Genomic DNA, 17,144 nt, shown 5'->3' with positions numbered 1-17,144 from the left:
CCGAAATTTTTTAGGGGGGGGCTCACGACGTCGGACCAGCAGGAGGCCGCGATAGAGCGGCCCAGTGGGTTGCCGGAGAAGGCCGCCGGGTTACGGGGGCCACTGGTCGAAGAGGGGATGGAGGAAGTAGAGGCACGGCGAGAGGTACTGGCGTGTGTTGCCAGTCCGGTCCGGCCCGTTCCAGATCCCGGTGTAGGACCAGTGGTGTGTGTCCCCAGTACAGTCCGGCCCATCCAAGCTTCCCGCACCAAGCCAGTGGTGTGCGTCGTCAGTCCGGCACGGCCCGTGCCTGCTCTCCGCATCAAGCCTGTGGTGCGTCTCGTCAGCCCGGCTCTGCCCGTTCCTGCTCTCCGCACCAGGTCTGTGGTGCACGTCGCCAGCCCAGTCCGGCCCATTCCTGCCACTCGTACCAAGTCAAGGGTGCGAGTCGTCAGCCGGATTCAGCCCATTCCTGCTACTCGCAACAAGCCAAGGGTGCGAGTCGTCAGCCGGATTCAGCCCATTCCTGCTACTCGCACCAAGCCAAGGGTGCGAGTCGTCAGCCGGATTCAGCCCATTCCTGCTACTCGCACCAAGCCAAGGGTGCGAGTCGTCAGCCGGATTCAGCCCATTCCTGCTACTCGCACCAAGCCAGGGATGCGAGTCTTCAGCCTGGTGAGGCCTGTTCTGGCTCCACGCACCATGCAAAGGGTGCGTATCGTCTGCCAGGTCCGGTCCATTCCTGCCTCACGCGCCAAGCCAGGGGTGCGCGTCGGCAGTCCTGATCCAGCTAACTGGGTCAGATCGGACTGGGGGCACTACGGGGGGATTGTAGTAGGGTGGTGGTCAAGCCCGGAGCCGGAGCCGCCTCCGAGGAACAATACCCACCCAGCCCTTCCCTATTTGGGGTGTAGGCGCGGTCGGAGTCCGCACCTTTAGGGGGGGGTACTGTCACGCTCTGGCTCCGGGACTGTGTATTTTGAGCCAGGGTGTGTTCATTTGGTTGTGTTGTATTTGGTTGTGTTTCATTGTTTGGTCGTGTGACTCCCAATCAGTGGTAACGAGTGTCAGCTGTCGGCTCGTTATCTCTGATTGGGAGCCATATTTAAACTGTCAGTGTTCACCTTAGTGTTGTGGGTTTTTGTTCATTTCGGTTCGTGTTAAACCGTAGACGTCACGTTATCGTTTATTGTTTTGATCGTGTGATCTGTATGAATAAAGGATATGTTCACTTTCAACGCTGCGCCTTGGTCCACTCTGTTAGACGATCGTGACATCATGGGTGAACAGAGAGTACAGGAGGGGACTGAGCACGCACCCCTGAGGGGCCCCCGTGTTGAGGATCAGTGTGGCAGATGTGTTGTTACCTACCCTTACCACCTGGGGGCGGCCCGTCAGGAAGTCCAGGATCCAGTTGCAGAGGGAGGTGTTTAGTCCCTACTGTTATTTATTTTACTTCTGCTCTTTTTTTCTCTCAACACTTTTTTGTTGTTGTTGTTTTATTTTACTTTTTTATTTAAAAATAAATGTATTGTTGGTTAAGGGCTGTAAGTAAGCATTTCACGGTAATGTCTACACCTGTTGATTTGATTTGATTTGTACAGTCAACTTTCTATTTATCGGAACGCAGCAGCCACTACTCTTAAACCTTTGGTTGTCGTCTACCATAACGCCCTTCGCTTTATCACAGGTGACAGTTATCACAGGTATCAAAAGGTTGGCTGGTCCTTATTAAAGTCCCATGGATCACTTTATTAGTCCCTTTTGGTTTACAAAGTTCTACTACACACGCTTCCGACCTACCTCACTTCAGCAAAAAAAAAATACTATTTTATTGATCATTTTGAATTTGTTGTATTGTTATCCTCAGGGTGTCAGGAGATATTTTAAAATTTTAGTAATTACTGGCCCCCCGTGGGAATCAAACCCACAACCCTGGCGTTGCAAGCGCCATGCTCTACCAACTGAGCTACACGGGGCGAGAGAGAGAGAAGAGAGAGAGAGAGAGAGAGTAGAGAGAGAGAGAGAGAGAGAGAGAGAGAGAGAGAGAGAGAGAGAGAGAGAGAGAGAGGAGAGAGAGAGAGAGAGAGAGAGAGAGAGAGAGAGAGAGAGAGAGAGAGAGAGAGAGAGAGAGAAGAGAGAGAGAGAGAGAGAGAGAGAGAGAGAGAGAGAGAGAGAATATCATCAAGAGGACAGTGAACTTTTGCCTCTGCAGCTCTTTGATATGGAGAGGAGCCATTTGGTCGGGGTTCGCTCTGGCACTGTCACATGCACACTCACTCACTCTGACACACACACAGGTAGAGTTCTGTAGAGCGCCTGTCCACACACATCACTGTCTCTCACTGGTCTGACCCACCTTGAGACAGCTACCTGATTGGATGACCTTGTTTCTGACCCCTGAGAAAGTAATCTTATTGGCTGACTTTGTGTTAGAACCCAGTGATATGTATTTGATTGGTTGACATTGGGTGTGACCTTATAATTAGTATTTGATTGGTTGACTTTTTCTTTGACCCCTGAGAGAATGATCTGATTGGCTATGGCAGTGTTGACGGCTATGTGAGTGATCTTATCGAGTGACATTGTATTAGTGATTGTTACGCATTTGATTGGACAGGTGATGCCATGTTCCATTCTTGTGAAAGCCGTCTGATGTGGTTATATTAGGTTTGAAACCATCTGAAGTTATCTGATTGGCATTGATGTTGGCCGATGATAGGTAGCTACGAGTAACATAAACGTTGGCTAATTTAGGTGAAGAGGGAGCTATTTCATTGAACTACCGGTATGGGATGTTTGGTGTCTGTTTTTGTGATCTGATTGGTTGTTTGTGCATCTCTCTTGTCCTATAGAATAAAGGAATGGGTGGATCAGATGCAGATAGAGCTGGTGACCCTGGCAGACATGGCCAGCGCCGGGAAGAGCCTCACACAGGTACAACACACACACACAGCCACACACACAGGTGCCATAACCTTTCATAACATATTACAATGCATAGTAATCACTACATAACATCAAACATGGACCTCTACTATCAAGGGACTAATCTTTTTCAGACTGCTACATACAGTATATGTAAACAGTTTGTATCATCTCTCTCTCTCTCTCTCTCTCTCTCTCTCTCTCTCTCTCTCTCTCTCTCTCTCTCTCTCTCTCTCTGTCTGTCTGTCTGTCTGTCTGTCTGTCTGTCTGTCTGTCTGTCTGTCTGTCTGTCTGTCTGTCTGTCTGTCTGTCTGTCTGTCTGTCTGTCTGTCTGTCTGTCTGTCTGTCTGTCTGTCTGTCTGTCTGTCTGTCTGTCTGTCTGTCTGTCTGTCTGTCTGTCTGTAGATCTTCCTGGACAACCAGAACCTGTACACAGTAGAGTCTAATGATGCTGAGGAACTAGTGGCTAGGGCAGCCAGGAACATAGAACAGCTGCTACTGAAGAGGGCTGCAGCTCTGGAGGTAAGACACAGGGTTTCTATGCTCCTCAAGTACACCCAACATCAAGGGCTTGATGACTAGTTGAGCTGTTGAATCAAGTGAGATTGAGCCTTGATGATGCCACTGCTACTATATTGCACCACAATGGAGTGGAGAGGGATTGAAATGAACGACACATTGACTCCTGGGTGTACCCAACATAGGTAATCTTGTAATCACATTTATGCTATTTCAAGTCTTATGGGGGGCCATGTATTGCATGTTAGGTTCCACTTGTAAAAAGCTGAGGTGAGATGTGACAATATAGGCCAGGACCAGGGGATGGTTAGAAGACCATGGCAATGTGAGGGGCAGGTTGTCAACAGAGAGGAGTGATAATTTGTATGGCTGTATGGCCATGCTAGTATGATGGGCTAAGTTGAAAGTTAGAAAGAGGAAAAGAACACAGCTACTCAGATCTCTGCTCACCACAGTTCATTATAATTAGAGGTTTGACCCTAGGGAGGTTATCTCTGTGTGTGTGTGTGTGTGTGTGTGTGTGTGTGTGTGTGTGTGTGTGTGTGTGTGTGTGTGTGTGTGTGTGTGTGTGTGTGTGAGTGTGTTCCTTTGAACAGAAGTGGGTCAGAGACACAGCTCTCTCATCTTCTGCTGGAGTATGGAGTATGCATATGTTTTGTATTCCAAAGCCATCTTATATGTCATAGATATATTGTACTGCTGTGCTAGCTGCAGTGTTTCTCAACCCCTGATCCCTGGTCCAGCATTGGTCCCTGGGATGTTGCTGACCCGTCCCTTAGATGGCCAGCTCACACTTGTTTAGTCACTTATCAATTGGCAGTTTTAATTTAAATGGTCCCTTAATAAGGAAAACAGCCCCTAGCTTGCATCTCTGTTGTACATGAATGGACCTTACTTCCCTGGTAGAAGTCAGAAACACTCTGCTACATATGATATGGTAACTAGTAGTGCCTTTATAAGGTGAGTGGAGATGTCTTCCCAAGGCATTGAACTTTCAATGTTTTCCATGAAAGACAATGTTTATGGTTAATCATAAACTCATGTATAATCTAGCAGTTGACATTAAACAGCCTCTCTACTCTGAATGGAAAATAAACAAGCTGGTCCAGTTCGTCTTATCACGGGTGCTGCCAGCTAACAAATGAACTCAACTGACCCCTGTACTAATGTTCATGTCCAAACTCGAAAACTCTGCTGGTATGTATAATGTCATTGTATGTGATGATGACCAGTAAGTGTCCTATCCCTCTGTACTCTATACCTTCTATTACTCTACCAGCCATTTCCATATCGCTCTCTCTCTCTCTCTCTCTTTCTCTCTCTCTCTCTCTCTCTCTCTCTCTCTCTCTCTCTCTCTCTCTCTCTCTCTCTCTCTCTCTCTCTCTCTCTCTCTCTCTCTTTCTCTGTCTATTGCTCTCTCTCTCTCTCCGCAGATAGCTTCAAGCCAGGGAGTTATTGCTTTTACCTGTTTTAAAGATGGATTACTGATGGATAGATGGATTGAGTAAAGTAGGGGTGGATGTAGCTATGCTCATAGATAGGAAATGACTCATTGGTCTATAGTGGGGTTTATGAACTCTGATAGATTCCTACTCATATCTTAGAGTTTACTGAAGGCCAGAGCAGTGTTTCATCTATTACATCTGTCATTGTTGTTATCACAAAGAGTAAAGAGAGAATATGTTTTATTCTTTGTGATTCACTCTTTTGATATCTAAGATAAAACAACAAATGACTCACACACACATGCAAGCAAGCAAGCATGCACACACAAGCATTCACACACACACACTCCCTGTTCTTCAATGCTGGGCTAATATCATAGAAAAAGGCATCTTGATGTGATACAATGATCATGGTGTGTCTTCCAATGTGTGTGTTACGAATCCTGTGGCTTTAAAAGTCTAGGGTGGATGGAAAAGAGACCCGTAACATAACTCATGTGAATTAGAATATTGATAAGGAACAGTGAGAACAAAATACACTGACAACCATATGCTACCGTCAAACACAAAATGTTTATTATAAACACACAGTAAACGGTTTGTTGAAAAGGGGCTGAGCTGGACCCAAGGAATTAAACAATAAAGTCAAAAACCCATAAACTGATCTTGCCTGCCTCAAGAACCGCTACGTTTATTACTAACCATACAAAACTACAGTGGGTGGTCCGCTCAGGTCTAACTAGTGTGTTTAGACAAGGTTTTCCTACGGGTAGTGTATGCCCAAGGGCGACTTGCTAAACCCCCCTTTTCCCAGGCACAAACAAACAACATAGGTACAACATGGACTAAGCAGCAAACGAGTGGGTACACAAAAACAAGACTCCACAGTATACATACTCACAAAGAAAAAAGATTATTCTCCAGAAAACACAACTGACTGTTTTTTTAAAACCAGGGGATGTGATATGGTAATGTAAAACCAGAAACAGGTGGTGCAAAATGGAGGAGTTTCCACTGATTGGTCCACCTCAGCAATCAGCAGACGAACGGATGTCGGACAGGTGGGACACACCAACGACCACCAATCAGGAAAACAAGGGACACCTGTGATTAAGGCAGAAGGAGAGGAAAAAGAAATACACATACAGGATACCTGTATCCGTAACAGTGTGTGTGTGTGCATTTGTGTGTTTGTGTGGAGTTTGCGCCAGGTGCTGGATATGTCGCCAGATGTGTATGCTGGGCTCTCTCCACCTCTCCCCTGTCTCATCTGTCTGTGTGTGTGTGTGTGTGTGTGTGTGTGTGTGTGTGTGTGTGTGTGTGTGTGTGTGTGTCTGTGTGTCTCATGTATTATAGATTAGAGCTCTCAGGCTGCTGGTGGGGGTCTCTGTATCTGCTGAGCTTCTGTGAGGGTTAACTAGCCCTGCTCTCTAAATGAGTCTCTCACACACACACACACACACACACACACATTGCCCCAACAACCCTCCTGGGGTTCAACATGTATCTGGAGCGGGGGGCCGTGTCAATGCTTGACTAGAAAGGACTAATGGTTTCAGAACAGCAATATAGTGCAGTGTGTGTGTATGCGTCCATGCATGTGTGTGTGTGTGACTGAAATGGCAGACCTCACCTTTCTAACCCAGCTGTGTTCACCACAGTAAGCCTTATTGTCTTTGCTGTAAATAATGGATGAATTGTCAGAGACAACACTACAATATCGTTATTGTATAAAGTCAATGGGAAGAGGTGTACAGTAGGTATTCAAATGTGTCTACATCCCTTGTTGTGAGGTTAATAGCTGGTCAGTGTGAGTGTGTGGCTGAGTGGGCTTTTGCATGTATGTGTGTCAGACTTTGGTCTAGCTTTGTGTAGGGCTCTCAGAGTTTGATTGGGTAAAAATAGTGTTCCACTAGTGAGAGTGGATGAAATGCCCAAGGCCATATCCAATTCCATTGACGTATCTTTCTGTCACTCACTCTCACTTTCTTCCATCCCTCTCTCACTAGTTTTCTCTCTTTGGTTGTGTGTCGTGTGTGTGTGTGTGTGTGCTGTAATTAAAACTTTAATTATTGATGAAGAGCCGTTAACGCAAATAGCAGACAAATTAGTCAGAGAAAGGAGGAGTAAGACTTATACACACACTCTGTCAGAAGCCTTCCCACCCTTACCATTGTGTTTGCTGTTTTTCTATACTGATCGCCAATACAGCTCCTATTGGAAACTATTGCAATTTTGTCCACAGCTCAGGGTGCGATATGTGTGTGTGTGATCACAGTCCTAACAGTAGGGTTAAGGGTTCTGGCCAGTGACTAATGGCCCAGTCCAAAACCTCATCTAGAGTAATACCTCATACACACAGAGATACAGACTCTGTGTGTGTGTGTTTGTGTGTGTGTGTGTGTGTGTGTGCGCTTATGTTCCTCTCTCTGTCGGTGTGAAGCTGGACTTCTCTGAGGTGTATAGTACATTGTGTGCCTTGGTGGCCTGATGTCTGTGTTATCTTTCTTGGTCTGTGCCTGTGTAACTGACCTGGGTGTGTCACAAGACTGTTTTGGGCCGCTGAGCTAAAGCCTACGCTTTAGTCTCATGCGAGTGAACCGCCTCCATTATACCTTCATTTGTTTAGTTTGTGTGTGTTCTAGTAATGAGCAGAGTATGTGATATGATCAGAGAGTTTTCTGTCTCTAAATCAAATAAAATCGAATCAGATTTTATTGGTCGCATACACATATTAGCAGATGTTATTGCGGGTGTAGCAAAATGGGATGTGATGGGATGTGTAGACATTATGGACAGTATGTAGATAGAATATTTAGTATATCTGAAGAATAGGAACAATGGTGGCCCTCTTGAAGCATGTGGGAACAGCAGACTGGGAAAGGGAGAGATTGAATATGTCCATGAACACACCAGCCAGCTGGTCTGTGCATGCTCTGAGGACGTGGCTAGGTATGCCGTCTGGGCCGGCAGCCTCGCGGGGGTTAACATGCTTAAATGTCTTAATCACGTCGGCCATGGAGAAGGAGAGGCCACCGTCCTTGGTAGTGGGCCTCGTCAGTGGCACTGTGTTATCCTCAAAGCGGGCGAAGAAGGTGTTTAGCTTGTCTGGAAGCGAGACGTCGGTGTCGGCAACGTGGCTGGTTTTCTTTTTGTAGTCCGTGATTGTCTGTAGACCCTGCCACATATGTATCGTGTCTGAGCCGTTGAATTGCGACTCCACATTGTCTCTATACTGATGTTTTGCCAGTTTAATTGCCTTGCGGAGTGAGTAGCTACACTGTTTGTATTCTGCCATATTCCCAGTCACCTTGCCATGGTTGAATGCGGTGGTTCACACTTTCAGATTTGTGCGAATGCTGCCGTCTATCCACGGTTTCTGGTTAGGGTAGGTTTTAATAGTCACAGTGGGCACAACATCACCTATACCTCTATATGTCTAAATTATTTTCGGAAGCTACCCGGAACATATCCCAGTCCGCGTGATCAAAACAATCTTGAAGCGTGGATTCCTATTGGTCAGACCAGCGTTGAATAGTCCTTAGCACGGGTACTTCCTGTTTGAGTTTCTGCCTATAGGAAGGGAGAAGCAAAATGGAGTCGTGGTCAGATTTGCCGAAAGGAGGGCGGTGGAGGGCCTTATAACCATCCCGGAAGTTTGAATAGCAATGGTCGAGGATTTTAGCAGCGCGAGTACAACAGTCGATATGTTGATAGAACTTCGGCAGCCTAGTCCTCAAATTTGCTTTGTTAAAATCCCCGGCTACAATAAATGCAGCCTCAGGATATGTGATTTCCAGTTTGCATAAGGTCCAGTGAAGTTCTTTGAGGGCCGTCGTGGTATCGGCTTGAGGGGGGATATACACGGCCATGACTATAACCGAATAAAATTATCTTGGGAGATAATACGGTCAGCATTTGATTGTGAGATATTCTAGGTCGGGTGAACAGAAGGACTCGAGTTCCTCTATGTTACTACAATTCCTGTCTGCGCGATGAACTGAGAACTCATCTGGCTGGACCGATTCCGATAGAATATCCCAAGAGAGCCATGTTTCCGTGAAACAGAGTATGTTACAGGCCTTGATGTCTCTCTGGAAAGAATCCTTGTCCTTAGTTCGTCGACTTTGTTAACTAAAGATTTAACATTAGCGAGTAGAATACTTGGAAGCGGTGGGTGGTGTGCGCGCCTCCTAAGTCGGACCAGCAGGCCGCTCCGAGTGCCTCTCCTCCGACGGCGATGTTTTGGGTCAGCCGCTGGAATCAATTCAGTTGCCCTGGGGAGAGCAAACAAAGGATCTGCTTCGGGAAAGTTGTATTCCTGGTCATAATGCTGGTGAGTTAACGCCGCTCTGATATCCAATAGTTTTTCCCGGCTGTATGTAATGATGCAAAACACTTTCTGAGATAATAATGTAAAAAATAATACATAAAAAAACAAAATACTGCAAAGTGTCCTAAGAGCTAGCGTGGAACCCTTTTTGATAAGCGGTTTAGCAAAAGAAAATACATCCCGTATTATTGGCATACGGTCCCCAGTTATCGGCCACCTTACTATTTTGTTCAATTACAAGATATATCCGTTTAATTTTGTTGACAAAAAAGACACCAACCTCGTATCCGAAGTGTTTACTAGATAGTTGACTAGTTGGCTAGCCTTCTGGTAAAAAATGATTACTTGCCTGTCAACTTTTCATTGCGTAGCCCGGTGCACCCTCCTGTGGACTCTTAAGAAATTTTTCTTCACCAACATATTCAGTGTTGTAACCAAATAATGTCTCATCGTTTGTTTTACAGATTAATCTTATGTTTTGAGAAAGTAGATAACAGTTAAATGCTAAAATATGAGTATTAATAATTTACATCAAATAAAACTTTCGTTTCAGTTATGTGTATTGACATAAACAATGAAAACACTGTTGGAGTTTGTGTTGCAGAGATGCACTTGGAAAGTAAAGGAAGAAATACACAAGATGGGTTGAATAAATATATATATATTATATTTTAGACATTTTTTTTTTTTGTACAAATAAATAATTTCATATGAATACAAACAAAACAAACAATTAAATCTCGACCTCCATCCCTATATTGTCACAAAAATCACAATAAAAATCCAGCTCCACCGCTACCTCTGGATCCCATTGCACACACCTGCAGTGGAACCAGTGCTGGCAGAAGTCACAGCACACCCATGGCACCTCGGATCTACACTCCTGAGGGGAGTTTGCAGGCATCGTGGTGGTGGACAAAACCACCGACGATGGCTTGGAGGAGTTGGTGTTTGTAATCGTGGGGTTGAGGGGCTGACGATGGTGTGGCCGGGAGAGTAGGCTCGTGGCCTTCTTCTGCAGCTGGGGACTCTGGCGGCTCCTACAGGTGTTGCACACTAGGAGGCACTGGCAGTGGTGATGCAGCTGTCAGGAGTGGTTCCAGCAGGTGGTCCAACAGAGGTGATGGTGTCAATGGTCTCATCCATGGCAGCCCTCTCCTGTGCCCTCTGTGTTCTGAGGGCTGCCCGACGCTCTTTCTCCTCTGCCTCGGCCCTCTCCTTCTCACCCCTCTCCTGCCACTGGCGCGTGTATTCCTCCCCGGTGAGGCATGTGGCGACCACAGGAAGTCTTCTGTATCGGTCCAGCCGATACTTCAGGACAGTAAGGATGTGCCCCAGGTCCTTCGCTATCAGCCCCCCCGCCCCCCCTCTATTTGGGGGTGCTCTTCTTGAGCCACGGCTGGGACTGGAACAAGGGCTGAGGGTCCTCCTGTCGTCACTGGGGAGGAGGTGCTGATGGACGGCACAGTGCTGCTGGTTCCAGGAGAGGCGGTGGTGGGACCCGGTAGGGACTGAGACGGCATTAAACGGGACCCTTCAATGGCTGAAGGGTCAAAAGGGAAGAGGCCACACTTCTTAAACCCTTCCACCACAAGCGCATGTCCTTGCATCGCTGGTACGGGTAGCAGAATACTCCGGCAAATTCTGATTTGTTTACCTTGTAGGAGTGGTCAAAATGGCTAAGGTCTCCAGCTACCTTGGAGAACTCAGCCTTTAGAGGGCGAAAGTATGCCATGTCCAGCGGCTGCAGCACATGGGTGCAATGTGGTGAAGGACAAAGAAGTATAACCCGTTCCCTTAGTGCCGCCGCGAGCACCTCCGTGTCCATGTGGCTCTTTTGCCCATCGAAGAGGAGAAGGAGAGGGCGCTCCTTTACTGCATGCTTAATGAAGTGCTGAAACCACTTCCGGAACAGGTCCCCGTCAATGTAGCCACTGTTTGACCGTCCATACAAGGCTTGGGGGGGGCCTCCCAGTGTGTAGTGGCCACCGGGGAAACACTTGGGGTAGATGATAAATGGGGGGATGTCCTCTCCAGCTGCGTTGAAGCATGTCAGCACTGTGATGTGCTTCTTGGTCCCCGGAGCCTGCTGGTACACGTGTTCTGCGCCCCGGGGAGCCAGCACTTTGTGCCTGCTCTGGTCGCTACGAAACCCAGACTCATCGCAGTTATAGATTTGTCTGGGTTTCTCCCTCAACCCACTCTCCTCCAAGTGCTTCTCATAAGAAGTGAAGTAGGTGTCCATCGTCGGATGTGTGGCACACTCAGCTCTCCCCCTGTCCAGGGTGTCCGGCCTCCTCATGCTCAGGTTCTTGTGCCTCCTCCTGAACATTTCCCACCACCTCTTCCCTAGTGGTGGGATTGTTTCCCCTGGGTGCCGAAACCTACAATAGAATATAATATATAATTGTCCATCCAGGATGAAAATGTTTGTTTTGGCATCACCATACACATCCACATTTACATCACACACATTGAGAACAGTCAGTCCACCAATCTACATACATAAACACATAAAACACCAAATACCTGCATATTTTGTCGGCGTATTTCATCAGCCTCTGTCTGGTGAAGGGGAACCCATGGCTGGCGCAGTAGATACAGTACTGCACCAGAGAATTTTCAACCCCCCGTCTCCTGTCTCATCATTGTTGGTAATCAGGCCTACTACTGTTGTGTCGTCTGCAAACTTGATGATTGAGTTGGAGGCGTGCATGGCCACGCAGTCATGGGTGAACAGGGAATACAGGAAGGGGCTGAGCACGCACCCTTGTGGGGCTCTGATGCCTTCTCTCTCTCTGCTCCGCACTGATCACATCAACACCTGCCAAGGGCTTTCAGGCAAGACTCATCCAACCATTCCATCCTGGTGAACATAGCTACTAGACTCTCAATCGCAATGGATGGTCGATGAGGCAATCAAACATAAACTGAGGTCTTCTGGTTTCAGATACCACCCACAGCCATTGGGCTCTTGAGCCTTGAGAAAGGTACGGTACCACTAATGTTTAAAGGATTCTGCAAAATAGTTTGAGACTGGGCCATAACCTTCTGGAATATTAAACTATTTAGAGCATGTTGTTTGGGTGGTGATGAGAGAGGCAGTTTGAGAATAATTTATTTCATATTATGGATAATGACAGTAATATAATTTTCATGATCATACTCATAAAGATTAGCATATATCTGTAATCAATGAGTATTCGTAAACGCTGGGCTGGGACTATGTGTGTGTCTGTAGCTGTAGGTTTACTGGTTTGGCCTTTGTGAAAGGCCATGTGAAACAGCACAGAAATCCCCAGAGCAATCTTAATGTTGTAAATCCCTCTTCCCACCTAGTGTGTGTGTGTGTATGTGTGCGTGTGTGTGTGTTTGTGTGTGTGTGTGTGTGTGCCAGAGCTGAATTGGGTACTTTGCATTTTCCACTTGACCTACCTACCCTGCACAGCCAACAGAGACACCACTGGACATCTCTTTTACTGTCTCTCTCTCCCTGTCTCTTCTCTCTCTCTCTCTCTCTCTCTCTCTCTCTCTCTCTCTCTCTCTCTCTCTGTCTATCTCCCTATCTCTCTGTCTATCTCCCTGTCTATCTCCCTGTCTATCTCCCTGTCTATCTCCCACTCTCTCTCTCTCTCTCTCTCTCTCTCTCTCTCTCTCTCTCTCTCTCTCTCTCTCTCTCTCTCTCTCTCTCTCTCTCTCTCTCTCTCTCTCTCTCTCTCTCTCTCTCTCGCTCAATTCATTTCAATTTTTTTTCAATTTAAGGGCTTTATTGGCATGGGAAACGTATGTTAACATTGCCAAATCAAGTGAAGTAGATAGTAAACAAAAGTTAAATAAACAATAAAAATTAACAATAAACATTACACTCAGAAGTTCCAAAAGAATAAAGACATTTCAAATGTCATATTATGTATATATACACTGTTGTAACAATGTGCAAATAGTTAAAGTACAAATGGGAAAATAAATAAACATAAATGTGGGTTGTATTTACAATGGTGTTTGTTCTTCACTGTTTGCCCTTTTCTTGTGGCAACAGGTCACAAATATTGCTGCTGTGATGGCACACTGTGGTATTTCACCCAGTAGATAAGGGAGTTTATCAAAATTGGGTTTGTTTTTGAATTATTTGTGGATCTGTTTAATCCGAGGGAAATATGTGTTTTTAATATGGTCATACATTTGGCAGGAGGTTAGGAAGTGCAGCTCAGTTTCCACCTCATTTTGTGGGCAGTGTGGACCTAGCCTGTCTTCTCTTGAGAGCCAGGTCTGCCTACGGCGGCCATTGTCAAAGCTTTCTTTAAGTTTGGGTCAGTCACAGTGGTCAGGTATTCTGCCACTGTGTACTCTGTGTTTTAAGCCAAATAGCATTCTAGTTTGCTCAGTTTTTTTGTTAATTCTTTCCAATGTGTCAAGTAATTATCTTTTTGTTTTCTCATGATTTGATTGGGTCTAATTGTGTTGTAAACTGCATCCCTGTCTCACCCCACGGCCCTGTCGAATGAAATGTGTGTGTTTTTTGCCAATTTTAACCGCACACTTGTTGTTTGTGTACATGGATGTTATAATGTCGTATGTTTTTCCCCCAACACCACTTTCCATCAATTTGTATAGCAGACCCTCATGCCAAATTGAGTCAAAAGCTTTTTTGAAACCAATAAAGCATGAGAATACTTTGCCTTTGTTTTGGTTTGTTTGTTTGACAATTACGGTGTGCAGGGTGAATACATGGTCTGTCGTACGGTAATTTGGTAAAAAGCCAATTTGACATTTGCTCAGTACATTGTTTTCACTGAGGAAATGAACTAGTCTGCTGTTAATGATAATGCAGAGGATTTTCCCAAGGTTGCTGTTGACGCATATACCACGGTAGTTATTTGACACTACTTTCCTTCCATCCATAGCATTTCTTAATATTATTCAGTTCCTTTGGCTTTGATGCCTCATGATTGAGTATTGCTCTGTTCAAGTAGACTGTGATTTTGCTGTGGTCTGATAGGGGTGTCAGTGGGCTGACTGTGAACGGACTGAGAGACTCTGGGTTGAGGTCAGTGATAAAGTAGTCTACGGTACTACTGCCAAGAGATGAGCTATAGGTGTACTTACCATAGGAGTCCCCTCGAAGCCTACCATTGACTATGTACATACCCAGCGTGCGACAGAGCTACAGGAGTTGTGACCCGTTTTTGTTGGTTATATTGTCGTAGTTGTGCCTAGGTGGGCATATGGGGGAGGGAATGCTGTCACCTCTAGGTAGGTGTTTGTCCCCCTGTGTGCTGAGGGTGTCAGGTTCTTGTCCAGTTCTAGCATTTAGGTCGCCACAGACTAGTACACAACGATGAAATGATTTCCCCCTCCAGGATGGAGAAGCTGTCTTCATTCAAGTATGGGGATTCTAGTGGGGGGATATAGGTAGCACACAGGAGGACATGTTTCTCTGTTGAGATAATTTCCTTTTGAATTTCTAGGCAAATGTAAAATGTTCCTGTTTTGATTAATTTAATAGAGTGAGTTCGGTCTGCTCTATACCAAAATAGCCTGAGTCCCTTCCCTGTTTCACACCTGGCAGTTTGGTGGATGGGACTACCAGCTCTCTGTAATCTATAGGGCAACCAGTGGGTCCGTCTCCTCTATACCATGTTTCTTGTAGGATGACAATGTCTGTATTTCCGATTTCTTTAGTGAAGTCCAGGTTCCTGCTCTTTAGGCCAAAGGCAGATGACCTCAGGCCTTGGATATTCCAGGATGAGATAGTGAAGGCTTTGTGTTCCATAAAGTGTGTAATGTTGTTGGTCGTGTGGTTTGGCCTCAGGCCAGTAAGTGTGAGCAGAGCCTGCTGAGCATCTGGTACATGGCATTGGCTTGGGCTAGTGTAAGAGAGGGGGTTGGGCCTGTTTGCCTGCTCACGGCCTGGGTGTATGTGTGACTTTCATGTTGAGGCCCTCTTTGCAGGAGTGGGGGGCATGGGGTGGGTAGGAGGGGCATAGGTCTGATCTGAGGGGGGCTAAATGGGGTGTGGGCATGGTTGACTTGGGGGGGTGTTAATTAGTTGGGGTGGGGGTGTGGATGTGGCTGGTAGTGCTGTGGTCTGGATGTAGGTCCTCTCGGCGGGGGTCCTCTATGTGTAGGTCCGGGGGGGGGGGTCTCGCAGGTCTGGGCGGGGTGTCTGTTGAGCTGTTGCTCCTGTGTGAGGTATTGGGTCTGCTCTCTCTCTCTCTGTCTCTCTGTCTCTCTGTCTCTCTCTCTCTCTCTCTCTCTCTCTCTCTCTCTCTCTCTCTCTCTCTCTCTCTCTCTCTCTCTCTCTCTCTCTCTCCTTTCCTCTCTTAGTGTATTATTGTGAATTTCTATTATTTGTGTCTTCCTCGTCTTTGAAATAATTCCTCCATCTCTCTCTATGTGATCTGATTGAAGCCGTTTGTTTGTCTTTAGTAATCTCAGTGTGGGTGGGTTGTTGTCACACCTCATGTCATCACATTGTATTGTTCCTTATTTTGTTCCTTCTTTTATCAAACACAATTACACTGTTCTCTCAGTTCAATCAGTCTGATGATTTGGCCTATACTACATGGCAAAAGTATATGGACACCTGCTCGTCGAACATCTCATAAAAAAATCCCGGGCATTGATATGGAGTTGGTCCCCCCTTTGCTGCTATAACAGCCTCCACTCTTCTGTGAAGGCTTTCCAATAGATGTTGGAACATTGCTGCGGGGACTTGCTTCCATTCAGCCACAAGAGCATTACTGAGGTCGGGCACTGATGTAGGGCAATTAGGCCTGGCTTGCAGTCAGCGTTCCAATTTATCCCAAAGGTGTTCGATGGGGTTGAGGTCAGGGCTCTGTGCAGGCCAGTCAAGTTCTTCCACACCGATCTAGACAAACCATTTCTTTATGTACCTCGCTTTGTGTAGGGGGGCATTGTCATGCTGAAACAGGGAAGGACCTTCCCCAAACTGTTGCCACAAAGTTGGAAGCACAGACTTGTCTAGAATTTCGTTATATGCTGTAGCGTTAAGATTTCCTTTTAATGGAACTTAGGGGCCTAGCCCGAACCATGAAAACAGCCCCAGACCATTATTCCTCCTCCACCAAACTTTACAAGTGGCATTCAAATAGCCACCCTTTGCCTTGACGACAGCTTTGCACACTCTTGGCATTCTCTCAACCAGCTTCACCTGAAATGCTTTTCCAACAGTATTGAATGAGTTCCCACATATGCTGAGCACTTGTTGGCTGCTTTTCCTTCACTCTGCGGTCCGACTCATCTCAAACAATCTCAATTAGGTTGAGGTCGGGGGATTGTGGAGGCCAGGTTATCTGATGCAGCACTCCATTTTGATTTTTTAAACACGTTTTTGGTTACTACATGATTCCATATGTGTTATTTCATAGTTTTGATGTCTTCATTATTATTCTACAACCCTTGAATGAGTAGTTGTGTCCAAACTTTTCACTGGTAGTGAATGATGGTGCCATGTTGAAAGTCACTAAGCTCTACAGTAAGGCCATTCTACTGTCATTTTTTTATGGAGATTGCATGGCTGTGTGCTCGATGTTATAGGGGTGTCCACATATATATATATATATATATATATATACAGTGAGGGAAAAAAGTATTTGATCCCCTGCTGATTTTGTACTTTTGCCCACTGACAAAGACACGATCAGTGTATAATTTTAATGGTAGGTTTATTTGTACAGTGAGAGACAGAATAACAACAAAAAAATGCAGAAAAACGCATGTCAAAAATGTTATAAATTGATTTGCATTTTAATGAGGGAAATAAGTAGTTGACCCCCTCTCAATCAGAAAGATTTCTGGCTCCCAGGTGTCTTTTATACAGGTAACGAGCTGAGATTAGGAGCACACTCTTAAAGGGAGTGCTCCTAATCTCAGTTTGTTACCTGTATAAAATACACCTGTCCACAGAAGCAATCAAT

At 45.9% G+C, this 17,144-nt stretch overlaps 1 protein-coding gene across 1 annotated transcript in view; it reads left to right on the top strand.

The window, feature by feature from the left end:
• LOC311135495 (voltage-dependent calcium channel subunit alpha-2/delta-1-like) overlaps window positions 1–17,144 on the top strand; it is a gene marked incomplete at both ends in the record, with an annotated part of 111,145 nt that overhangs the window by 14,081 nt on the left and 79,920 nt on the right. Inside the window, 2 exons of the mRNA XM_084169492.1 lie at window positions 2,835–2,916; window positions 3,313–3,429. Coding sequence (XP_084025618.1) covers window positions 2,835–2,916; window positions 3,313–3,429 — 199 coding nt within the window. The remainder of the gene's footprint in view (window positions 1–2,834; window positions 2,917–3,312; window positions 3,430–17,144) is intronic.

The sequence above is a fragment of the Coregonus lavaretus genome (genome assembly GCF_964263955.1).
Source record: "Coregonus lavaretus genome assembly, chromosome: 9".
In the NCBI taxonomy this organism is placed as follows: Eukaryota; Metazoa; Chordata; class Actinopteri; order Salmoniformes; family Salmonidae; genus Coregonus; species Coregonus lavaretus.
The sequence above is the reverse complement of the archived record's forward strand: the minus strand, read 5'-3'. Positions and strand labels throughout refer to the sequence as shown.